General features: G+C 43.9%; 2 protein-coding genes across 5 annotated transcripts in view; one reads left to right on the top strand and one right to left on the bottom strand.

The window, feature by feature from the left end:
- EML5 (EMAP like 5) overlaps positions 1 to 3717 on the top strand; it is a 148656-nt gene extending 144939 nt beyond the window's left edge. For 2 of the 3 annotated variants that reach the window (XM_072116700.1, XM_072116699.1), the window contains exons 40-43: positions 505 to 608; positions 900 to 1050; positions 1187 to 1287; positions 3114 to 3717. In XM_072116700.1, the coding sequence (XP_071972801.1) occupies positions 505 to 608; positions 900 to 1050; positions 1187 to 1287; positions 3114 to 3150 (393 nt within the window). In that variant the 3' untranslated portion in view covers positions 3151 to 3717. The remainder of the gene's footprint in view (positions 1 to 504; positions 609 to 899; positions 1051 to 1186; positions 1288 to 3113) is intronic. The other variant, XM_072116704.1, reaches the window with a different exon arrangement.
- Positions 3718 to 6490: 2773 nt separating this feature from the next.
- ZC3H14 (zinc finger CCCH-type containing 14) lies at positions 6491 to 22165 on the bottom strand. Of its 2 annotated transcripts, none has more exons than XM_072116706.1 (17): positions 21967 to 22165; positions 19970 to 20012; positions 19777 to 19891; positions 19350 to 19390; positions 19016 to 19199; positions 18004 to 18424; positions 15415 to 15587; positions 14784 to 14884; positions 14255 to 14395; positions 12398 to 12472; positions 10937 to 11075; positions 10084 to 10295; positions 9601 to 9715; positions 9169 to 9305; positions 8513 to 8592; positions 8324 to 8430; positions 6491 to 6808 (listed from the first exon to the last, which is right to left on the bottom strand). In XM_072116706.1, exons 1-17 carry the CDS (start codon positions 22000 to 22002, stop codon positions 6802 to 6804), a joined length of 2127 nt encoding a protein of 708 aa, XP_071972807.1. In that variant the 5' UTR covers positions 22003 to 22165; the 3' UTR covers positions 6491 to 6801. The 2 variants fall into 2 exon arrangements, with proteins under 2 accessions (XP_071972807.1, XP_071972806.1); XM_072116705.1 differs by having other exon boundaries at positions 8513 to 8595; positions 21967 to 22163.
- Positions 22166 to 26859: the final 4694 nt, after the last annotated feature.

Consider the following 26859-nt stretch of genomic DNA (forward strand, 5'->3'; position numbering starts at 1 on the left):
ATTATTCCTCCCCGGGACCTACAGCCAAGTGTGGCCGGGGGACAGTGACATGTGGCCGGATAGGCCAACTGGCTGCTCCCGCTGACTTGCCCCTTTGGAAGTATTTCAATGGAATTCCAATTTCATGCAACACAAATCAGGGGGCAACACAAATTCAAATTGTGTTGCAAGAATGCGCTCACATACACCGGGAAGAAGAAGGTGAACTCCGGCGGATCTCAGCAGGGAAGCGACACATGCTGGATCTCTGCCGCACGATCTTAGGGAATAGCGGCAGAGTTTATCCTCGTTGGACAACGCACCTCGGGGATCGCGCAGGCTCCGGGTAAGTAAATGTGCCCCTATATGTACCACAATTAACCCTTAAAGGATATACAGAGATTATTTTTATACCGGTTGTTGGATTATCTTTTTCTATTCACCATCTGCAGACATCATTCATTTCAGGAGCTGTAATTTCACACAAGTTTAAGAGTCTATAAGGACAATGTTTCTTCTTTGTAGGTCTCTACAGGATGTTATAAGCGGCTGGTCTATGAAGTGCCTTCAGGAAAACTCCTCACGGAGCAAACTGTGATTGACCGGATAACATGGGCCACCTGGACCAGGTAAGTGATGTCATTTCTGGCTGCTTTTACTACCCCTCTCAGGCAATCAGTGGGAAGGATCAGTCTGCGATTAAGCTAGTGCCCATCCTAACCTCTTACTTGTTTGTTTTTGGCTAAGTCTAGTCTTTGCATCTGAAATGTATCAGTTATAAAGATACCTTGTAACAAAATTCCTGTCCCATGTTCATGTCATGCCTGCCTCTACTATAGGATGAGGCAATCTTCTAGATGACAAATAAAGTCAGAATTTACCCAATAGGCTGTCACTGACCTCCTCATGTTCCTCTGCAGTGTCCTGGGTGATGAGGTGGTGGGGATCTGGTCCAGACACGAGAAGTCAGACGTGACTTGCGCCTGCGTCTCTCACTCAGGGATCAGCCTGGTTACAGGTGATGATTTTGGAATGGTCAAACTGTTCGACTTCCCCAGTCCTGAGAAATTTGTAAGTAAATGTGTGTTTTCAGTGCAAGTGGCACGTGTCGTTATATGACAATATAGACATACAGATTATCTTGTTTCCACCAGGGGAAAGTGATAATTGTAACCATTCTTTGATTCTTCTGTATCCATTAATCCAGGCAAAGCATAAGCGTTTTATGGGGCATTCAGCTCATGTGACAAACATACGTTTTACCAGCGCGGATCGCTATGTGGTCAGTGCAGGAGGGGATGACTGCAGGTGAGAGGACATTACATTTTTCACCAGTGTAACCATTACAGTAAATATAGTGATACTGAGATACATCCTGTATTATACTCCGGAGCTGCACTCACTATTCTGCTGGTGCAGTCACAGTATATATACATTACTTATTTTGTACTGATCCTGAGTTACATCATGTATACTTCAGAGCTGCACATTCTGCTTTTAATATGCAATTATATATATATATAATTTGTGTCCACAACAGTTTTTTGTCTATGTTTGCATATTAAAAAAAAAGTTTCTGGAGTTTGCACATGTCCAACACATGTCCAATACTGTGAACCTAGAGGGGCGTTATAGTGTGTCCCTAGTTTGCAACACATTTATTAGTGATGTGCATTACACCAAGTGCTCCAAAAAATACATAGGTGCAACTGTGTTACATCCTGAAAACTGACTGGAATAATTAAGAGCTTGTGACACTATTAAATAACATTGCACAACCTGTACAAAGAAAACACATAGATAACTAATGCACAGTGCACCAGTTTCAATATATTTGGGCCACTGTGTACTTAACATTACTTAACCTGTACTCATCGGGAATTTTGTTATACTCCAGAGCTGCATTCAATATTCTGCCGGCGGAGTCACTATTTACATACATTACATTAAAAATGTTTGGTGTAAAAAAATTGCAGAGGTTTTTATGACTTTTCATTGCTAAAAAGTTGCACAAAACAATTTCCACCACTTCGCTGTACTGGGGTAATCATAGAACTACTGCTAGTGCAGCACCTTGCAAAGCCACATTCATGACTTGGGACTTTTAAAAAAGTTGCATAGTCACTCCAACCCCCTGCTGCGACTTTTTATGCATTTTGCGCCTTTTTGTAAGAAAAACCCAGACACAAGAAGAGCATATGAACATGTTTTATAGGGCAAAAGCCACTTTAATGCATCAGATGGGCAGCAAACCTCCAAGGACAGACATAGCACTGTCCCAAGGAGCCTCCTAATGATAAATTACCCCACTGTGTACATACATACATTACTTATCCTGCATTACATCGAGCATTATACTCACTGTTCTGCAGGAGGAGTTTCTGTATACATACATTACTTTATTGATCCTAAGTGCATCCTGTATTACCCCAGAGCTACACTCACTGTTCTGCTGTGAGTAACTGGGGGTTATTTATCATTGGTGTTTCGGCGCAGTTGTTGTATAAATGTTGTTTTGCGACTTTCCATTGTGCAAAGTCAATTTGCCATAGACGCTGCTTGCATCAAACTAATTATTTGCATAGACTAGTTTTCACAATAGGACTGAATTCATGATTTTGGGACTTCTCATTTAGGTGCAAGTTTCAACACTACTGATTGACATCAGTCCCTACCTGGTCTATGTTCTGAGACTTTTGATGTTTTTCTGTGGCTGTTGCATACAACCACCGCAGCATAAGACACTGCTAGCAGAATTATCAAGGACAAAAGCCACTTTAATGGATCTGAGGGCGGCATTACTCCAAGGACAGACATAAAACTGTCTAAAAAGGAGCCGGTGACATGATAAATTCCACCCACTGTGCACATTAATTACTTTACTTATGCTGTATTGCAGACACTAACCAAAATGGGAAATGTTGTGAGATTTGAGCTCAAAACTATTTTCTGGTGTAAAAGATGACTGCATATTATGTGCATGGCTCTGGAGAAGATGTCAATCATAATAAATGATGGTGCACAGGATATCAAGGCCTATAAAACACTGGTCTCTCAATTCTCCCCATTGTTTGTAAACATTGATATTTGATGAATGTGCACATTACATTGTCTTCCCTTTGTCTTTATTGCAGCTTGTTTGTATGGAAATGTGTCCACATGCCACACTGATGACAGCAGCACGACCCTCCATCTCTGACAGCGGGCAGAGCATCTCAGACAAGCTGTGTTCAATTCCAGAGACAGCCTTGTCCTGCTGAGCTTTCCAGGGAAGCGTGTGCTGCCCCCCTTCATGGGGTGGATCTGTTGAGAGCAGGAGTCGGGGTTCCTATGTCACATGTGCCAGTACCAGGACATGGCGATTACTTTGTAATCTATATACCAGCATGGAGATTTCCCTATAAGGATGGCGCAGAGCAGGCAGGACACACCGCAGGCACTAGGGCCTCGCTTGCTCTAATAGTTGTGCCAGTCGGGATGCGAGTGCCTTCCCTTCTCTCCCAAAGTCTGACGTTTCCCGTCTTTGCCTTGTTCAGTCCGTTCCATGCTGACGTTGCCATATCTATGTGCTGCTTGTTTCTTTTAAACGTTTCCAGCTGTGATATTAAGACATTCTCCTGTATGTTGTTCTTAAACCTCTTCAGTGCTAGAAGAGGCGTATCTCATATTGGGGGTTACAGGGGATGGGGAGAGCATTTACTCGTATAAACAAATATAATTTCATATAAGTTCTTTTCACGTTATCTTGTTTTATTTGGCTTTAATGAGTTGGGGGGGGGGGGTGAATTGATACTCTAAATTAAAAGGGGTTGGCCACTTCATCCTTTCCCTGTTCTCACCACTCTGCCCTCTTCATATATACACAACTACCTCTCTCACTGCTCCAATCCATCCTCATGGCTTCTCTCACTTATGCAGGAAGAAGGGAAGGAGCAGGATGAGTCATAACTCTGCTCCTACTATTCATCTGAGCTTACACACTTAAAGAATCACAGAGAGTTTGTAGACAGCACTAAAGTAAGTATCAGGAATTCTGAATCACTTGATGAACATTCAGGGATTATAATTAAGGAAAAAAAGGCACATGGGCAACTTCTGTTTAAAAAAAAAAAAGTGGCCAACCCCTTTAAAAATTCTTTAGAGAGAATATGGATGACCTGTGCGATTACTAAAGCTCATGCACTGAGAGTCCCCCAACACAGCGCTGATGTGGCTGTGTCGTGTAGAGTAGCTCATTTACATTTACTTGCATAAGCATGACTAGTAATTACAGATGTGAGAGAGATCTATAGTAGTTTTCTGCAAAACCCCTTAACTATTAGAATGGCAGTAAAATGTTTCTTATATAGAAGGTATAAAAAGATCTGTACTACCATACACAATGTACTAAACTGGCCAAGCATTTACACCTGACAGAATTCAATATGAATATGTAAAATATATGCAAATCCAAAATGTTTATCTGTGTATAAAAGAGGTGCAAAGCCTGGTGTTTTTAAAGGGAATCTGTAAGCAGTTATGACCATACAAAGTTTCAGACACTGTTATGTGGTTGTTCTGGAGAGCTGTATAACCATACATTTCTGTGTGTTAATAGCATCAGCACTGTATGCACAAATGCATTAATATTCCAGGATTGTAGCTGGATTTGGCGCATCATGGTGTGAGATCTCTTCACTGCACTGCTGCATAGCCCCTCCCCCTTCTGTAGAAGACAGCTGTGTGGATAATCCTACTCAGTGGGAGGGGCACTGCAGCAGTGAAGGGATTTCACAAACCAGGGTCCAGCAACAAACCCAGAAGATAAGGGCATTATACTTACTGTCCTGCTGCTACAAATAACTCACACAAAGGTTTACACAGATCTCCATGACAAATACCAAACACTGTCTAGTTTTGAATGGTCAAAACTACTGACTAATACCCTTTAACTTGGTAAATCCGTCATTGGCTTAATAAACTGCACCATGGAATATTGTGTACAGTTTTGGGCACCAGTGTATAAAAAGGATATAGTAGATCTGGAACGGGTGCAGAGGAGAGCAACCAGGATTATTAGGGGAATGGGGGAACTAGAATACACTGACAGATTAAAAAATTTGGGATTATTCGGTTTAGAAAAAAGACTACTGAGAGGAGACCTCATTACAATGTACAAATACCTGAACGGACAGTACAAGGATCTCTCCATAGATCTTTTTATACCTCGGCCTGTGACCAGGACAAGGGGGCATCCTCTACGCCTACAGGAGAGGCGATTCTACCATCAACATAGACAAAGATTCTCTACTGTACGAGCAATGAGACTGTGGAACTCTCTGCCGCAGGAGGTTGTTATGGCGGACTCTATGTACATGTTCAAGAGAGGCCTGGATGACTTTCTGGAGAGAAAAAATATCACGGGTTATGGGGAAAAATATTTGCTTGATTCTTAAAGGTCGGACTTGATGGACTTTTTCCAGCCTTATACACTATGATACTTGCTGCAAATAACATTCCTGTCTGGCATATGTCAGACATGGATACTCCATAGATCTCCTTTAAAATATCACATTAAAGGGGTATTCCAAAGGACATCGACCATCAGTTTACTGATGGCAGACATGTCCTACTAAGAAGTTCCTTATAAAAAATGCTCCTCAGGACTTATTTTATTATAACTCCATACATCAAAATGGCAGCAACATAGAGCTCCAAAAATTATGCAAATCAGTCCAAGACGCTTTGGCTATGTCGCTGGAGCTTTGTGTTAGAATTTATTCAACCGCCCGCCCCCCCGGTACAATACAAGTCCCATCTGGTCCCAACTGTATACAGAGCTGACTGGTGGAATGCAAGTTATAAGACGAGTTGCTCTGATGCGCTTTGGTGATGTAACCAAAGCCCACCAGACTGATTTGCATCATTTTTAGAACTCAATATTGCTGCTATTGCAGCATATACAGTTATAATAAGATAAGTCCTGAGGAGCATTGTTCTTAGTAGGACACATCTGTCTGTTAAGCTGCTTTCTGATCTGGTGTTGAACAATGACTTCCTACTTTAGGGTGATGTCAGACATGGCGCTTTGTCTCCGCTTGCAAACGCAAACAAATCCGCGCCCACTGGGTTCCATAGAAACGCTGATGCGATCGGGCCGCCCCGGTGGGTGCGGATTTGTCTGCGTTTGCAAGCGCAGACAAAGCGCCACGTCTGACATCACCCTAAGGGTGTTCAGCTGATGTGCAGTAGGTCTACAAGGCCTGGCCAGCTGCTGGTAGTCAGGAAAAAGCTGGAAGTTGTAGTTTAGCAATAACTAGTGTGCCACAGATTAGGCCACAGTCACACATGGTGCTTGCATTGCGCTTAGAAACACAAATGCCCCGGGAGGGGGTCGGCTGATGGCATCTGCATTTCCAGTGCTTTGCATGTAAATAATGAAAACCGTGTGACTGTGGAGAGAGATCACTGCGGTACTAAAGACAATCTGCAGAACACTGTGGCCCTTTAAACAGGACAGTATAACAAGCGATGAAGGAAAATAAAGACAGTATTTATTTGCATTTAGTGGCCACTAAGAACACAACTGGAATAATCTGCAGGCTGCATTTACAATGGATTTTAGGGTTTTATCAAGTTCAGGTCCGACAGATATTCAAAATATTGTTATTGTGTTAAATAAAACAGAAAAACCAGAAGGGATCTTTTCCCTGCAACAACATTGAAAAATGCAAGTATAAAACTGGAAATAAAATGTCTAAAATCCATAAAACCAAATGTAGAATTTGCTGGTGTGACACGTGATCTTGTGTCTTCTAAGTTTGCAGAATTATGGCTGCGGAGTCAGTCACTGTCAGAATATAAAAAGAGAAATAAAGAAACGAATGAGAAGTCTGAATACAGAATCAGCAAATGGACCTCTTAATCAGCTTAAATGGGGTTTTGCAAGATTTTAGCTATCCTGAGGACAAGTGTTCCAACTTATAAGGCTGTGATGGTGAACCTTTTAGAGACCAAGTGCCCAAACTACAACCAAAATCCACTTATTTACCGTGAAGTGTCAACATGGCATTTTAAGCAGTAACTTATTGCTACCTGTTCTTCAACATCTATCAATCGTATCAGCCCCTGAAGCCACATATATAGTTGAAAGAAAGAGGGCAAATTCAGACTCTCATTGTAGCTTCTCTCCAGGGTCTCTCTGTAAAGGTAGAATGAAGGGTCCAGCAGGAGGACCTCCAAAGATAATGCAGTTCTTTCCGCACCCTCTCACTATTCCTGCAATTCCAAACAGCCAATGAAGTGTCGCTTTAAAATAGCATTGAGAGCAGCATCTCTTAAATTGCCTGGAACTGCAGGAAGATTTGGTGGATTTGTTCCTGTCTGGTGAGTGCCCACAGAAATGGCTCCCGTGCCATAGGTTTGCCACCACTGCTATAAGGTCTGTTACTTCACATGGCAGAGGGCAATACTATGGTTCTAACAATATGCTTACAGTTCTCCTGGTGGTCACAACTGGTAGACCTATGGTGTTTTCATTTAAAGGGAACCTGTCACCAGAAATTGACCTAATAAACCACGACCAGTATTTTGTCAAGAAGCTGAACACCTTCATGTTTCTTTCATGACCCAGTGTGCTGAAGTCATTGAGAAAATCTACTTTGAAATGAAATTGGTTGTATAAAGTCAAGTAAGCAGAGATTTTGACTCTTAAGTCAAGCCCTTCAATGTAATTGATGGTCCAACATCAAGAAGACATTACTAACCAGATTTTCTGAAGTCCAATTCATCATGTCAGTCACAGAGGAGGGGCCGTTCAGAGCTCCCCACCTTGACTTCAGTGTTAAACTCCCCTCCTCCTTGACTTTACACAAGTCACTTTAAAGATGATTTTCTGGGTGATGCCACCACACAAGACGTGAAAGAAATAACTAAAAAGGTGTTACACTGCTTGACAATATTCTGGCAGTTGTTTATAAGGTCAATTGCTGATGACAGGTTCCCTTTAGGTTTAAGAGAGTTGGAGCTCTGGATAATAAAAACTAAGCCCCAACAACAATAGCGTTAAAGGGTTTTGTGGAGGACTTTAATACTGATGACCTATGCTTTGTGAAGGATGACAGCTGCAGTACAATTGATAGCCATTGTACGGACCTGTATATGATCTACAGCCATAGTCAGCTATTCTGCGATAATGGGAAGCGGATTGAAGCCATCCTGACCTGATCCTAACCTATCCTGAGTACCAGAAAACAATGCAAAATTTGATTAAACATTTGTCCCTAAAAAAATTTGATCTAGAAGGGACCCATTACAGTTCCAGTCCACATATAGCAAGAAGAATCCATTTGTGAAGAGTCTGTACCTGGCTTGGCTCCGGGTCCATGTTAGAGCATGACGGGGAGGGACAGGAATCGTGGGGTGATAAAACTCACAGTTGGGGCGAGTGCAATGATTGCTGAACCTGCAGTGCTGAGAGGCCAGAAGAAAAGGACATAAGTAATGACTGATCGAGGGAAACACAGGGGTAGAACTAGAAATGGCGCACAGTTACCTTGGGATGATAGAACGGACACTCCGTCTTCTTACAGGCTGGGAAGTATCGGCACTGCTGCACCACAGGTGGAATATGCGCTACTAGAGGCAAGAGATATTCTGGTCATTCAGGATGTAGAATAAAGAGGATGCGGCATGAAACACTTGTTATCCTATCAGACTTCAGAACTAATCAGAAAAGTTTTTAAATGTAGCTCAAATAATTTGATAATTTTATGTAAACCCCCCCACCCCCACGACATACTGTGGGCACCAGCAGTGGGCAGGGCTTCCAATTGGGATTTTCCTGCAGGAGAATTCCTTTTCCAGATACATGGTGACATATAGCCAAGGAGTTGTGTTACTAAAAGCACATGTCTTATACACAGAGTGACCGCTAAGCGTCTAATTACTAGAATCTCCAGTGATATCAAGAAAGGACAAGAGCTCTATTCATTTCTATGGGGCATAGCTTTCCCAAAACTCCCACAGAAATGAATGCAGTGCAGGTCCGCCATGTGCACATGTCCTCCAGTAATCATGGTGGCCACAGTGGTGGGACCTCACATAGAATTATACCCCGTGCTGTGGATAGGAGTAAAAGGTCATATGTTGGCTCACGTATACAATCTCTGCTTTACATATAGAAGTGTAACATTGTCACTAGACCCTTACCTGGTTTGACCAGTGGTGCTGGGATCCGTCTGCTGGCATGGGTATATGGACAGTCAGACTTGGCACATTTTGCATCAAATTTACAATTTGGATGGATGAAAAAGCATTTCTCTGCAAAGCGACATTTGGGAAAAGCTCTATTGGAAAATTAAAAGAAACAGGAGTCAGTTCTCCCTTGAGCATACCGTCTAAAGAGGTATGTATGTCCATGCATAGGATCAGGCGCGTAGATAGGCTATGGATGAGTCCAAGGAAAGCCTTTATATCGTGTCTCAAAACACAAACAATACGTGTAGCCTAAGGAAGACTGGCTAATAAACAGACTTCTCAGCAGCCAACAGTCTCATTCCAGCCAAGTGAAACGTTACCTGACCTGTACATTGAATTTATCCCATCCCTCTAATATGGGAGATGCCACAGGCAGCCACTTACTTGCAGGGTGTAGTGGGGTGATGATAGGTGCAGCGGTCTGCATTCTTACACGCTGGCCAGTACTTGCAACGCTCTAGGATCTTCGCCTTGGTTGGAGGGTCACTGGACTCAGCAACTGTGGACAGTAAAAGAGGCACATGGTTTATTTCCCAATACAATTTTTCTATCTGCATTAGACTACAGCAGAAAATCATAAACATTATATATAAAAATGTTGTGTAATGGGGGCTAATGCTCATTGTTCCACTATTTCCGGGAGGTTTCTAGACTTCAGCAGTAAGATCGTGCTGTCCAGAAATGAGAAAACTGTAAAAGCAGTGAGAAAGGAGTAACACAGTGAATGCAGAATGACGGCAATGTGCATTACAACGCACATGTACACTTATTCTGTATCCGCTCAATATACGTTATCTATATGTGTAAATACAGCATATGCAATAAAGGACAATGAGTTATATGCCACATCACGATTGCATGTCATACCATTTGCGCTGGGAAGATCCTGTAGGTTGGGGAAGCTGGGCTCCGGCCTGCCGACACCAGTATATGGTTCTGGATATTCCTCTCCTTGCTCAGTGTAACACATTGACTCGTCCTCTGGATCCTGCTCAGAGATGTATCCCGGGGGGCTAGGAACCCCTTCCAAGGTTACTATAAATTTCGGGCTTGGAGGTTTTTCAGGTACCACACCTTCCCTGATTGGAAATAAAATACAAAACAAGAGGTTATAGGACTACAGACTACACAACATACATAGAGAAAATAGCTGGTCTATCACTGCCACCATGTATTTCTCTTTATAAGCTGCCCTGTCCCTAATAATGAATGGTTGGTGCAGCTTTACATCTTGTTTGAAACCAAACATGCAATCGGGATAATTCTTAACAAATACGGAGGAGAATTTATCAGGACTGGGCTCATATGCTAGGCATGACACTCTCCCCACTGGGACACAATGCGCCTGATGTGCCATGAGGATGCCGTCTCATTCCCCAATGCATTGTATGCCAGGTCCTTCTGGGCATAGCGTTCTGCTATAACCTACAGCAGGATCCTTTCCAACGTTATCATGACTTCAGTACCAAGCCACAATAAATTCCCCCATTGCTTCTTTGTACTTTTGTAGTCATTCTAAGCTTTAATATCAATTTACCAAAACTGCATATATAAATTCAAAGGGCAAAACTGTGGAGCAGGCAAGTAAATGATCCGGTATGTGTGAAGATGGAATTGAATGGATACAAGAAGTATCTACTAGTCTACTACCCTTGCAGTCCTACGGCAGAAGATCAGAATTTTAAATAATGTATTTAGTGTGGATATACTTCTTACATACCTGGGCTGGATTAGTCGCCCAGACTGAAGCGGGGCCTCTGGTGCTGTGGAAATTGCTTGAACTGAAGAATCTTTTGTTACTTTTGGTCTTTTAAGGATGAAGGAGCGGCTGTCAACAGTTCTGAGGTTTTCTATCTCCTCTGCAACAATAGCACAAATAGCATAAAAATGTCAGTATAATAATGGTCAGCATGGAAAAAAAATATTATTAAATAATAATCTCCTGGATTCCATGAATAGGAAGTCTTAATATCCCTTAGATACAGAACCTCCATTAAAGGACACCTGTCATCAGGTCTGTGTCCTGTCACCACTACCTGTTGGAGCAGCTTACAAGGATCCCATCCCAGCCCTTATCTAGTAAATCCATACATTACTCATTATAAAATCATCTTTTTTATTATGTAAATGAGTCTGGTCACATGGTCAGAGGTAGTGATGTCACTCCTGTTACCCCTCCCCTCTCCTCCCCCTGCTCATGTCTGTGTGTAATGTATAGTAAAGCATTGCTAGAGTCTGTGCTTTATCTGCTGACGTGCGCTCTCCTCCTATACACGTGTGAGACACAGACATCAGCTGCACAAGTACCTTACATGTTCTGCTATAACATGGCTGCCTGGAGCTGTTGTATCTCTCCTATACATACACAGGCTGCAGGGTCCGCCAGCACCAGGAAGCACATGGAGGAGCCATTACACCATTATACCTCACATCATTATACAGGCTGTCAGTCATGTGTATAGGAGTATCTCATACACATAGGCTGCAGAGGGCGACCAATTGGACGATCTGACTGATTTGGCGTGAGTGCAGGATTTAAGTTTCAAATTGTGTTGCAAGACAATGCACTTACATGCACCAGGAAAAGGTGAACTCTGTTGGATGTGAGCGGAGAAGCGACACATGCAGGAAGCATGTGAAACATGCAAGCGCACGATTGCGGCAGAGTGCATTATCGATGGACAATGCACTTTTGGAGAACTTTACATAAGCAAATGTGCCCCAATGACTCTGTGGACAGACAATCCCCTTGTGACGGTGCAGAGTCTTGTATGCACACCATGTAAGAGTGCGGTCTTTATGCGTTTTTGGTACACTTAAAATGCACCACGTAACCGTACCCTAACTGTGCAGACCCCAGGTGTGCACAAACTGTTTTTTCAATTTTTTTGGTGTCCAAAGGCCAGATTGAGTACCTGCTTCCCATTTCACCTGTAACATCTCTAATATAATGACATTGCTCCTGGTTTTACATAGGTAAGGAAGGTTCAAACTGATTGGAGAGGGTCACAGGTTCTACACCCCTGCATTAAACATATCAGACAGACAGAAGCTAAAAGATCACTATACACCAAAGCCGTGGGATATGTAGAAATCCTGTGCAGTGTATAGAAGACTATGACCGTGTATAAGAACACACTGCCACCTGTACCAGACATAGAAATGTACACAGGGCAGACACCTTGTCTCCAGAGCTGTGCTTCATTAGAGGAATCCGGCTGAAGTCTCGAGAGGACGTCCATTCTGCGTTGCTCGGCTAAAAGAAAACCATCACCATGTAATAAGACGCTTTAAGCATCATAAAATGACTGCACACAAACACTTCACCTATAACTATGTCAACTTCACAGAATTGACAAAAGGACAAATTTCCTTTAAACCTTTGTCTGACTGGGACGTCACAAGTGCAATTAAAGGGGTATTCTGGGAATATGAACTTCTGATACAAGAACCCATGATGCTATTAATAAATGAATGTAACAAAACTCAATGTGAATAATTACAAAATGGAGCTTACATAGTTTGATTTTATGATTCACAAAATTTTATGGCCTCTCTAAAGTATGAGTAGTTACAGAGGTCGCATTAACGCCTCACCACGCGTCTATGAGGCGCGTCTCATAGACGCGTGATGAGGCGCCATTACCCCCCAAAATAATTGCCATGCGCAAAGTTAAGCTTGGCAATTATTCCCTGTAGCGCGCAGGCTGAGCGGCCCGGCGCGCGCTGCAAAACAGGTAAATGTCTGTAGCGTGATCACAGCGCGCGCCGGGCCGCTCAGCGGGACACGTGACACAGTGATCTGTGGACAGCGGGGCTGCTGCTCCCTGTCCAGCTCCATCTCCCTACCTGCCCGCAGCTGCCTGCATTTATGTGATCCCGACGGGACTTAAGGCCGGGTGAGTGGCGCGGCGTGTGCGCTGGGTGAGTGGCGCGGCGTGTGCGTTGGGTGAGTGGCGCGGCGTGTGCGCTGGGTGAGTGGCGCGGCGTGTGCGCTGGGTGAGTGGCGCGGCGTGTGCGCTGGGTGAGTGGCGCGGCGTGTGCGCTGGGTGAGTGGCGCGGCGTGTGCGCTGGGTGAGTGGCGCGGCGTGTGCGCTGGGTGAGTGGCGCGGCGTGTGCGCTGGGTGAGTGTCGCGGCGTGTGCGCTGGGTGAGTGTCGCGGCGTGTGCGCTGGGTGAGTGTCGCGGCGTGTGCGCTGGGTGAGTGTCGCGGCGTGTGCGCTGTGTATTGCCGAAATCTTCATACTCCTCCTCGGGTAAAAATACTCCTCAAAAATGGTGAGAGGAGTATTTTTACCCTTCTGGAAAAATGTTAGTGCGACCTCTGAGTAGTTATCACCAAGATGGCTGCCACTGAACCCAAAAGTCCCAAGATCCTTTAGTTCTCAGTAACTCAGAAGGCTCCCTCTTATGCTCTGCTCCCAGTGATGATCTAACAGGTTTTCTGTTACCATAGTAATGATGTGTAACTGCCATCACCACAACACTGATCATACTGGATGCACTGCAACCATCTGACAACAGCCAAACATAGTGGTGATCACATGACCTGCCGGGTAGGTGCAGGACATGTGATGTGGACATGTGACCAGCGGCCATCTTCTGTCCTGTGTATGCTCTGCGTGGAGGAAATTAACGGACTGATTAAAGGGCCAGTAACATTTTAATTCTTGATTACAGTCTGTCACAGCATTTTTCTGTTAAGGGGAGAAACATTTTAAATAACAACTAATTACACATTAGCTTATATTTTACCGACTCATTTGTATGTGAATTATGCAGATTCCTGGAATAACCGTTTAAACCCTTTCAGACAAAACTCTACCACCGAAATTTCCTAAAAACTTAAAAAAACTAGTGGCTTGCTGCGATGTATAATTACATTCAAAATCCTGAGCTAGATCATATATATACATAAATACATACACATAACAAGCTTGTTGGCTGGTAATGGAGTTTACAGAAATCATTTACAGACACAACCCGAATTCTGTGGAAGGAGCAGCAGTAGTTTTAATGGCGCCTGAATAATCTCATACCTGGCATGGTGTCCATCAAGGGTGGTTCCTCAGGCTCCTCCTGGAAGCGTAGCATAGAGGCTCTGCTCTTCAGAAGGATGAGCTCTTCTTCAGGTATGAGACGGGTTCGGGGAGCAACAGGCACCGTCTGCTTTGGAGGGGCTTTAGGATAAAAGGAAAGAAGAAAAATGGATATGATGCATGTGGAACTTCATCTATTAACACTGCAGTCTGTACAAAAAGCATTGTTACCAGCCCCTTAACCCCCTCCTTATAATCCGGAGCTGTACTGTAGATGAAGAGAGACCTTAGCAGCATCTTCCAACTATTTGTCGGTCGTTTCACAGAATCAAAGTCTTATAAGCAAAGCAAAGGGACACAACAATGAAAACACATATTCTCCATTGTCTCATACAATGGATTCCTTCCTGTGAACTTCCACACATTTAGCACTCCAGTGTTATCATATGCCGCTGAATTACTGGTTACATGTCTCCGTCTCTATGCAGGACATCCCTGTGTGATGTGTACCGAGTGCCCTCCCCGTTACCTGTGGAATAATTAGTTGTCTTAGTGATGGATTCCTGGGCTTCAGATATGGCTTTCAGAATGAGGTTCTTGTTGGCTTGTTTTGAGGGGGGAAGAGTTGGTCTAAAACAATCAGAGAAAGTAAAAATGAGTTCCCTATTACAGAGCATAAGCGAAGTAAGGAGACAATGAGGCAGCAGGACATTGTTCGGATGTTTCTATATCTTCCAGAGAAGTAACTGGAGTGAGCTGTGCATCTACACACCCATCTCTTATTCATAGTTAATCAGATCAGCCCCTTCCTCTATAGCTCCATGTTTCAGTGCTGATGCACATGTGTCCACTGTAGATGCTCTAAGCAGCAGACAGGGGGCAGCATGGACACCGATCAGATTGGGCTATACATCCTGTTACAGAGCAAGCTGTGATCCAGCTGTGTAACCTTCCATTCCCCATTGACCTAAAAGTATAATAGTGGGAAAACAAATGACCTGGATTGCTGCACTATTATTTGCTCTATTTAATGGAAGAGGAAACAGAACAAGCTTGACATGAGGTGTGAACTGAGCCTTAGTTGGGCAAGATTGGATTAGTTTAGCCACGTCTAGCCTAACTGCCCCTTAGTTTTACATGGGTGTGCAGAATATAACTACCTCCTCTCTGGCCGGGAAGGCACAGAGACACTACTGGATAAACCAGCTGCTCGAGACATTTGATCCTCCTCTTCATCTTCCTCCTCTTCCTCCTCCTGAACATCTTCAGCCATTCTTTTCACTTTAACCACAGAACTGGCTACTGGGATCTTCCTCTTACGGGAACCGTCACCCTACAACAAACAGATCATTTAACAACAAAGCAGAGACAGACAAAAGAGCCAATAATGATCATCGCCGCCAAGTGATACACAACCAAAGCCACAGACATTAGGAAAGAACAAACTACTCCATATCCCCCACTCCTCTCAGGTCATTACCGTGGTCCAGTATCAATTATAGCAACCCACCATGAAGCCCTCCATGTACAATAACACCGACCCCAAACATTCCCTAAAGAGCAGAATGCCCCCCTCCCCCCGCAGCTATATCATCAAATGCACAAAACGCTGAATTGAGATGGGTTCAGCAGGATATTCCTGGGTGCAGTCCATCTCATCAGTTATGGAAAACAGTCAGAAGCCAAGAACACATCTGAATAGTGTAATGTATGCTCCCCGTGACACGACCAGCAGAATAGTGAGTGCAGCTCTGGAGCATAATACAGGTGGTAATATAGAATCAGTACAGGATACACACAGTGTCTGCACCACTAGAATAGTGAGTGAAGCTCTAGAGAAGGGTTCCCCAAACTACGGCCTGCGGGCCACATGCGGCCCGCTTCGATCCGGCCCCCGACACTTGGCACGCTAGCGCCGGGCCCTTGCGGCCTGCAACAGTCGGGCAGCAGCCTCCGTCCGTCCGGACAGGAAGCTCCTGCCCGTCACTGTATAGTACTCGGTGCGGCCGGAAACGGCCGCAATACAACCCCGGCGCACATCGCTCCATGAACTAGGCTGCGCAGCCGCGCGATGACGCCATCAAGCGGCCGCGCACCCCTTCCTGCCCGGACGAGGCAAGAAGAAAGAAGACTTAGGTGAGTACAGGGTTTTTATTTTTTTTATTAAGGGGCAGTAAAAAGATTGTGGCGACTGGGGGCTAGTATTGTTAGTTATGAGGGGCAGAATAATAAATAATTAATTATAAGGGGCAGCATAGGAAATAATTAATTATGAGGGTTAGAATAGGAAATAATTATAAGGGGTAGAATAGGAAATAATTATAAGGGGTAGAATAGGAAATAATTAATTATGAGGGGTAGAATAGGAAATAATTAATTATAAAGGGTAGCATAGGAAATAATTAATTATGAGGGGCAGATTAGTAAATAATTAATTATGAGGGGCAGCATAGGAAATAATTAATTATAAGGGGTAGAATAGGAAATAATTAATTATAAAGGGTAGCATAGGAAGTAATTAATTATAAGGGGTAGAATAGGAAATAATTAATTATAAAGGGTAGCATAGGAAATAATTAATTATAAGGGGCAGCATAGGAAATAATTAATTATGAGGGGCAGATTAGTAAATAATTAATGATGAGGGGTATAATAGGAAATAATTAATTATGAGGGGCAGTTTAGTAATTAATGGGGGGGGGGGAAAGCATATTCAAGAATTAATGGAGAGAGGTCCCAGTATATTAATTAATTGGGCCAATATATAAAATAGTTCACAAGGGGGTGCAGTACCGGTATATTAAATAATTAATTGAGGGGGGTGCCAGTGTATTATGGATGCGGTCACATGTACCGCTATTTATTTTTAGACTTTAGTCCGGCCCTCCAACGGTCTGAGGGGGACAGTGAGCGGCCCCCTATGTAAAAAGTTTGGGGACTCCTGCTCTGGAGTATATTACAGGAGGAAACTCAGGATCACCACAGGATAGACCAATCTCTTACAATCAGGGCCCTCCCTCCTATTGTTTTATATGTTACTCTGCAAGGTCTTATTTTATTTGTATATGTTCCCCAGAATCTGTAAAGTGCAACAAAATTTGATGGCGCTTTATAAATAAATATGATTATTGTTATGTACACAGTGACTCCATCAGGATGTACTCAGGATCAGTACAGGATAAGTAATGTATGTACACAGTTATTCCACTAGAAGAATATTCATACATAAATAGTAAACAGCATACCCAAGGTCAAAGAAAGACTGATAGTTGTGGAGGGTACCAGCAGTCAGGGGTTCCTCATGGATCCAATAATAGCAAAGAAGACCCCAGCACAGCACAGGGACCAATGGACTCAAAAAGAGTCCTTTATTCCAACCATATGCAACATTTTGATCGCATTGCTTGACAAAGATTGCAATGCGATCTAAATGTTGCATTTGGTTGGAATAAGGCACTTTATTTTAGTTCATCCGTCCCGGGGCTGTGCTGCTTTCTTCTTTGCCATTATTATATTCCACCAGTAGAATAGTGAGTGGAGCTCTGGAGTGTAATTCTCAGTAACCCAGGATCATATCAAATCTGTACACAGCATAGCAGACATTTTTTTTTGCACAGCCTGCATATCTATTACCAGAAAAATCAAGGGGTGTAACTTTTGGAAGTTGATGACCCATTTGAAGAATAAGGCACTTCAGTTGTGTCCCCCCTTATTCTTTATAAGAGCTGTGAGTAAGACCTTGCACCCACCTCTCGTGCTGCTCTCTCTGCAGCAGGTATGTAGGTCTCCTCGGAGGGGCTCACATCCTGTGGATCATAAATCTTTGAGACGCCAAGTGTCCTATTGAGCTGAGAAGCTGTTTGTCTTGCAGGTTGGCCTGCACCCTGCATAAGTCTATGTGCATTGCCGCCTTCTGTGCCCTGGTAAATATGCTGGCTGCTTCCAGGGGGTCTGTAGAGTGGGGCAGCAGGCCGCTGGGCTCTGTTAGTGGTGGCTGCAGCCGGTCTTCTTCTTGCTAACAGTGAACTATCCTGTGCATAGCCCAAATCATCAATGAATGCGTCGTCTGCGTCCAATTTGATATCAATAACGGCCTCAGAGGGGGAGAATTCGTACATTGGCTTTACAGCAGAGGTTAGCCGAGTAGCTGCACCAACATCAGAGGAGACCCTAATACAAGGAATACAAGTTTTCATTTGTCACACCGTCACATTAATAACAGATCTGAGTGAGGAGAAACCTGCGGAAGGCTACTTGTAGGGCCGTATACCTACATATACAAAGATGGGTATATAAATGTGACCACATATAGCCCCAGCATTGTTAATTGCATTTATACAGATGTGGCTAAAAAGTTATGTTCATTTTAAATACAATACTCAACTATTTCTATGCTATTCTAGCTACCAGCAATGGAAGCAGTAAAAATCTCTTCCCCTCCATTCTGACAAGTGGCTTCTTTTAAACCAAGTCCCTGCTTGCAGACATGGGTGACGTCATATCACTGGCACATGACCGCTGAGGTCAGTATTAGGCTTCAATGTTCACATGCCATTGACAGGGACCAAGCGCTGTGTGCCAGAATGTAAGAGAGGAAAGAGTATTACTTTATTTTTTATTTCACTTCCTCCCCTGCTGGTCACAAAAACACAAGGAACATCAACCTCCCAACACTTTGTAGGCCAATGTATGTCCTACAAATTTTATTCTCCTCTGCTAAAAGGAGTTCAGTGCGACTGCTTGTACCCATAGGTGAAGTACCTCCCGTCCACTGATCGCTGTGCCCTCATGTCAGTGGAGCTTGTGCTGTGCATCCTCTCCTGGCGATGACTATATACTAGAGGAGCCTCTCTCCCAGGATCCTCTCTGTTTTGTGGCAGGCTCTTCAGGGGAGGCATGCTGCTGTTGAAGATGATGGCCTCTGATGTTTTCAAGCTATTGTTTTCTAGACAAAAGTAAAAAAAAAAAAAAAAAAAAAAAATTATCGAAATTCCAATAAGGAGCATCACTGGTGCAGCAGGAGAAAATACAAGCATCAGTGTACTGACTGCAGAGTGTATCATAGTAACCTCACTCAATGTTATAAACCCCTCACCTGGAGTGACGGAGCGCAGCTTGTCCAAAACGCCCTGTAGCCTACAAGATGCAGAAGAGAGAGCAGGGATTATCACAGCGCGAATTATACAGCACAGCAGCTATTGTGTAACTGTGACAAAACCTCAGCTGTGATGTACAGCTATTTAGTTTGCATTCACACAACCGTATGGGGGCTGTACACAAGTCCCCCGTAGATGGCAATTGCCGCACGGAGTGATACGGTGCCACACACGTACACCATACAGGGGGAAAGGATAGGACACCCACTCCACCTCTCCAGTGCGTCGGACATATGCCCAACCGGCTACTGCCCGGTGGGCATATGTTCCTGTGAATCTAGTCTTACTCTGCACATTACAGGTACCATTCCCTATGTACTGGTGAATCTCAGTGATGGACTGGGTGCTATGATTATATCATGTTACCATGTAGTAAATCTGGCCGTGTTGTTCCCCAGAAAAAGGGACAGGTCATCCGTCATCTGCTCCTGATTCTTCTTATTCGCCACCATAACCATTATATAATCAGGGAGCTCCTCATCTAGAAGAAGGTAATAAAAGGGGTTATTGGATCTGTGTTTATGTTCCGGGGCAAGACTTATTCCCTTCAGATACCTACCAACATATGCACCAAGCTCCTGCAGCTTCGCTTTTATGGCAGTCTGTGGGGAAATTGTAACAAAATGACTAAAAACATCAATGAAATACAGCACCTCAATACACAAACATTCCATAGTAGCGTATAGTGCCCAATATCCTTCTCCAGTACAGAGCACCCAACATACACGACCGCGTCACTAGTGCACGGACCCCCCCCCAATATACACACACGACCCCGTCACCAGCACACAGCCCCCCCAGTATACACCCATGACCCCGTCACTAGTGCACAGCCCCAAAATATACACACACGACCCCATCACTAGTGCACAGACACCTCCCCACCCCCCCAATATACACACGACCCCCGACACTAGTGCACAGACCCCCAAAAATATATACACGACCGCCTCACTAGTGCACAGACCCCCAAAAATATATACACGACCGCGTCACTAGTGCACACCCCCAAAAATATACACACGACCCCGTCACTAGTGCCCAGACCACCAAAAATATACACACGACCCCGTCACTAGTGCACAGTCCACCAAAAATATACACACGACCCAGCCACTAGAGCGAAGCCCAAAAAAAAAATACACTCAACCCAGTCATTAGTGCACAGACCCCCACCACCACCACCAATATACACACGACCCCGTCACTAATGCACCCCCCCCCCCCAATATACACACACGACCCCGTCACTAGTGCACAGACCGGGCACAGCCCCCCCAATATACACACACGACCCTGTCACCAGTGCACAGCCCCCCCAATATACACACACGACCCTGTCACTAGTGCACAGCCCCCCCAATATACACACACGACCCCGTCACCAGTGCACAGCCCCCCCAATATACACACACGACCCCATCACTAGGGCACAGCCCCCCCAATATACACACACGACCCTGTCACTAGTGCACAGCCCCCCCAATATACACACACGACCCTGTCACCAGTACACAGCCTCCCCAATATACACACACGACCCTGTCACCAGTACACAGCCCCCCCCCAATATACACACACGACCCCGTCACTAGTGCACAGACCCCCCAATATGCACACACGACCCCGTCACTAGGGCACAGCCCCCCCAATATACACACACGACCCTGTCACTAGTGCACAGCCCCCCCAATATACACACACGACCCTGTCACTAGTGCACAGCCCCCCCAATATACACACACGACCCTGTCACTAGTGCACAGCCCCCCCAATATACACACACGACCCTGTCACTAGTGCACAGCCCCCCCAATATACACACACGACCCTGTCACTAGTGCACAGCCCCCCCAATATACACACACGACCCTGTCACCAGTGCACAGCCCCCCCAATATACACACACGACCCCATCACTAGTGCACAGCCCCCCCAATATACACACACGACCCTGTCACTAGTGCACAGCCCCCCCAATATACACACACGACCCTGTCACTAGTGCACAGCCCCCCCAATATACACACACGACCCTGTCACTAGTGCACAGCCCCCCCAATATACACACACGACCCTGTCACTAGTGCACAGCCCCCCCAATATACACACACGACCCTGTCACCAGTGCACAGCCCCCCAATATACACACACGACCCCATCACTAGGGCACAGCCCCCCCCAATATACACACACGACCCTGTCACCAGTGCACAGCCCCCCCAATATACACACACGACCCTGTCACCAGTACACAGCCCCCCCAATATACACACACGACCCTGTCACCAGTACACAGCCCCCCCAATATATACACTAATGGATAACCACAGTATATCTATATTATATACATCATTATTGTACACCCCCGGTATATTCATACATCCTCCATTACTGTACACCCGCATTATATAGACTGTAACACCCCCCAGTATGTTTTGCGTACATCATTCATTACTGAACACAGTCCCCCACATACACATCGCCTCCCCCGTTAGATGAGTATTCGGGTCAGTCTCCGGGTAACCTGCTTTGCCTTAGGACATTATTACACACCCGGATCTTGCGGCTGATCTCCGTCCCGATCTCCATGGCTCAGCTGTAGGACTCCGGTCGCAGAGAGATGATGCTCCGGTTACCGGAGAGTGGAGCGGGATAGCAGGCCCCGGGCACTGCGAGCAGTTACCACCAGACAGTAGAAAAGCACAGCGACGCCCCATGGAGCGGAGGAATTACTACAAGACTAAACCAAGACTGGGTCTGATGAACATCTCCCACCCTGACCCGGTCCTGCCCCTATAGGATAGACAAGCCATCAGCCTATGAACAGTTCTGCTTAGTCATACTTTATCGTCTTATATTCATGTTTTTTTGTTTACATGACAATACAGAACATTTTGCACTTCCCAGCTGCACCATTCAATATTATGTGCATTGTAGTGATAAATAAATAGCCTGGGCATTAACATTAAAGATAGGTGCGGAGATAGCCGCATCCCAAAAGTCCTGTTCAAAATCTAGAAATGGTTATTTTCCACAAGTGATATTACACACCAAAGATAAAGGACTTTCCCAAAGCATGCTAATTTAAAAACGACAAACGAATACACACATCAAGATAAAAAATATATATATTCCTATAGTATAATTGTTTTTCTTGCAGTGTTAGTAGTGATGTATCCAGTATATAAATAGGTTTCAATAAGTATATAGGTTACAAATTCTGATGGTATAATGCAACGGGTGTGTCCAGGGTGTATGTGAACAGGTTTCAATGGTTAAACTGTTGTATGCTGGATTCATTATGTTGGATAATTATGTTGGATAATTTTGTAAAGTTATATTTTAATAGCCTAGACATTTGTGGAAGTAAGGAATACCTCATATTTGTATTTTTTGTGATTTGTTTATGTTCTAATGAAAGGAGTGTTTTTTTCTTTGGTAACCCTTTTTGCTAGTTTTTTAGCCTTACCAAGGTATTTGCATCCAAAGGGGTCTGATCACTCAGAATATTTACTGCAATACCACTGTATGAGTATACTGCCTACCTATTATTCCCTGAGACTGAGAGGCTACCAGGTGTGATGGCAACCATCACGGCAATGCCAATATTAAAATGCCCTTGTGCCACCACTGTGTATCCCACCTGCAATGTAGTGCTCCTACACTATAAAAGTGCTCCACAAACCATAGTCCAGTGGTGGCGAACCTATGGCATGGGTGCCAGAGGCGGCACTCAGAGTCCTTTCTGTGGACACCCAGGCCATCGCCCCAGCACACCAGACAGGACTCGAAGAATCTTCCTCCAGTTCTAAGCAACTTAAAAGATGCTGCTTTCAGTCATATTTTGATACTTACTTTGCTACTTGGGACTGTAGGAAGAGGGAGAATGAATAGACAGGGCCGAATTATCTTTGGAGGACTTCTTGCTGGCCCCTACAGGTCTAGTGACACTGTAAAAACACTGGGACACTGGAAAGCTAAAATTATGCAAATTTTCCATCTTTCTACTGTGTTGCTGTCCTCAGGAGGCCAATATGATTGTTGAAGAACAGGGAGCAGTAAGTTACTGCTTTAATTTTTGGTTGGCACCTTGTGATAAATAATGGGTGTTTTGGGTGTCTTTTTGGGCAGTGGGCACTCGGCCGCTAAAAGGTTCGCCATCACTGCCATAGTCCCCATACTTTCCTATACAATAAAAGTCCCAATAATAATAATACCAGTGTTCCAAAATGATGAGTAGTACCCAGATGTACAATAACTGTGCCATCTCAGAGCTACCCACATCCATGGTGCATATCCATTGTCCTGCAACTCTGAATAATAACAATTCCTCCAGAGTGTCCTTAAAGGGGTTTTCCCATGAAAGAAAATTCCAATCCCCTAGTGATGATAACACAATAAAGATAATTTTAACCCCTTACTTTACAATGTTATTCAGTGTTATTGCTGTTTTAGCTCCTATCTCTCCCTCCACTGCTCAGTGCAAAATACCAGGGTGTGGGCTGGGCCTCTCTAAGCAGACACATTACCATATTATCCATTTAGTTCTATGGGGTCACAATGAAGGGTTGCATTATCAGAGTACAGGGTTTCGTCTGACTTCTGACATTATAACACACTGACACACAGGGGCGGACTGGGAATATAAAATGGCCCTGGAAAAAACTATAAAAGTGGCCCCATTTTATAGGCGGAGTCAAAACAAGTGGGTGTGGTCAGATAATGTGGGTGGGGTTACTACAGACAAATTGTTGGTAGATGGCCTTAATGCAAAACAAGAACATCTTTTGCTAGTAAGTGAATCTAATGCGCAAAGAATGTGACCTGTGGATCAGTAAATGATGCAAAAACACAACCCGATAAGCCTTAAATACCTCTCCCCTGTGCCATACATGTACAATTCAAAGAAAGAATATATTGATACTGCCTCCTATGTTCAGGAATAATGCTACAAAAACACATTCACTCCTGTCTTCTATATACAAAATAAAACTACTACAATACCTTCTCCCATATACAAGCCAACTACTATAATACTGCCCCCTATGTACAAGAATATAACTACTATAATACTGCCTCCTATGTACAGGAATATAACTACTATAATACTGCCCCCTATGTACAAGAATATAACTACTATAATACTGTCCCCTATGTACAAGAATATAACTACTATAATACTGCCCCTTTGTACAAGACTATAACTACTATAATACTGCCCCCTATGTACAAGAATATAACTACTATAATACTGCCTCCTATGTACAGGAATATAACTACTATAATACTGCCCCCTATGTACAAGAATATAACTACTATAATACTGTCCCCTATGTACAAGAATATAACTACTATAATACTGCCCCTATGTACAAGACTATAACTACTATAATACTGCCCCCTATGTACAAGACTATAACTACTATAATACTGCCCCCTATGTACAAGAATATAACTACTATAATACTGCCCACTATGTACAAGAATATAACTACTATAATACTGCCCCCTATGTACAAGAATATAACTACTTTAATACTGCTCCCTATGTACAAGAATATAACGACTATAATACTGCCCCTATGTACAAGAATATAACTACTATAATACCACCCCCTATGTACAAGAATATAACTAATATAATACCGCCCCCTATGTACAAGAATATAACTACTGTAATACTGCCCCCTATGTACAAGAATGTAACTACTATAATACTGCCCCCTATGTACAAGAATATAACTACTATAATACTGCCCCCTATGTACAAGAATATAACTACTATAATACTGCCCCTATGTACAAGACTATAACTACTATAATACTGCCCCCTATGTACAGGAATATAACTACTATAATACTGCCCCTATGTACAAGAATATAACTACTATAATACTGCCCCCTATGTACAAGAATATAACTACTATAATACTGCCCCCTATGTACAAGAATATAACTACTATAATACTGCTCCCTATGTACAAGAATATAACTACTATAATACTGCTCCCTATGTACAAGAATATAACTACTATAATACTGCCCCCTATGTACAGGAATATAACTACTAAAATACTGCCCCCTATGTACAGAAATATAACTACTATAATACTGCCCCCTATGTACAAGAATATAACTACTATAATACTGCCCCCTATGTACAAGAATATAACTACTATAATACTGCCCCTATGTACAGGAATATAAATACTATAATACTATATATATATATATATATATATATATATATATATATATACACAGAAGCGAACATGAAAAAAAAATCAGTATTTATCATATACAGCTACAGAAAACACATGAGATCCTCACCTATTGCATCCAGTGACATCAGGTGACGTCTCCTCGGATTGTACTCCTTCCTCTTCTTCATTAGTTCCACCATCACCTTGTCTCTTCCTCCAGGTACACAGCTTTCCTGCAGAGTTTACCACACAGACGTCTTATGTTCTGCACTTTCCCATTGTCCCTTCTTCTGCTACCACCACTACTGTGCCCCAAATACTGTAATAGAGCCCCCTACAATATTAGTACCACACAAATAGTGCCCCATAATGTAACATACTGTAATGGTAAGGATAATTTATTTCTTCTTTCTCTCCTTTAACCCCCTTAACCCCCCACCCCCACCCCAGTATTGATAGAGCTCCTACTATGACCCTGATGTAATAATAATGGCCCCAGCCTACCCAAGACATAGAAATTATGCCCCCAGCCTACCCCAGACATTGGGGTAGGCTGGGGCCATTAAATTCAGACTTCAAATTAATTGCCCCAGCCTACCGCAGAAATAGAATTAATGCCCCCTGCCTGCCCCAGACATAGAATAATGCCCCCCCCCCAGACATATAATAATGCCCCTTGCCAGCCCCAGATATAGAATAATCTCCCCCCCGCCCCAGACATATAATAATGCCCCTTGCCAGCCCCGGATAAAGAATAATCACCCACCCCACCCCACCCCAGACATATAATAATGCCCCCTGCCAGCCCCAGATATAGAATAATCCCCCCCCGCCATATAATAATGCCCCTTGCCAGCCCCAGATATAGAATAATCCCCCCCCCCCCCAGACATATAATAATGCCCCTTGCCAGTCCCAGATATACAATAATAACCCCCCCCCGCGCCCCAGACATATAATAATGCCCCCAGCCAGCCCCAGATATAGAATAATGCCCCCCCCCGCCCCAGACATATAATAATGCCCCCCCCCCCGCCCCAGACATATAATAATGCCCCCTGCCAGCCCCAGATATAGAATAATCCCCCCGCCATATAATAATGCCCCTTGCCAGCCCCAGATATACAATAATCCCCCCCCCCCGCCCCAGATATACAATAATCCCCCCCACCCCAGATATACAATAATCCCCCCCCCCTCTGCCCCAGATATACAATAATCCCCCCCCCCCAGCCCCAGACAT

Source organism: Engystomops pustulosus, chromosome 7 (assembly GCF_040894005.1).
Source record: "Engystomops pustulosus chromosome 7, aEngPut4.maternal, whole genome shotgun sequence".
Lineage (NCBI taxonomy): Eukaryota > Metazoa > Chordata > Amphibia > Anura > Leptodactylidae > Engystomops > Engystomops pustulosus.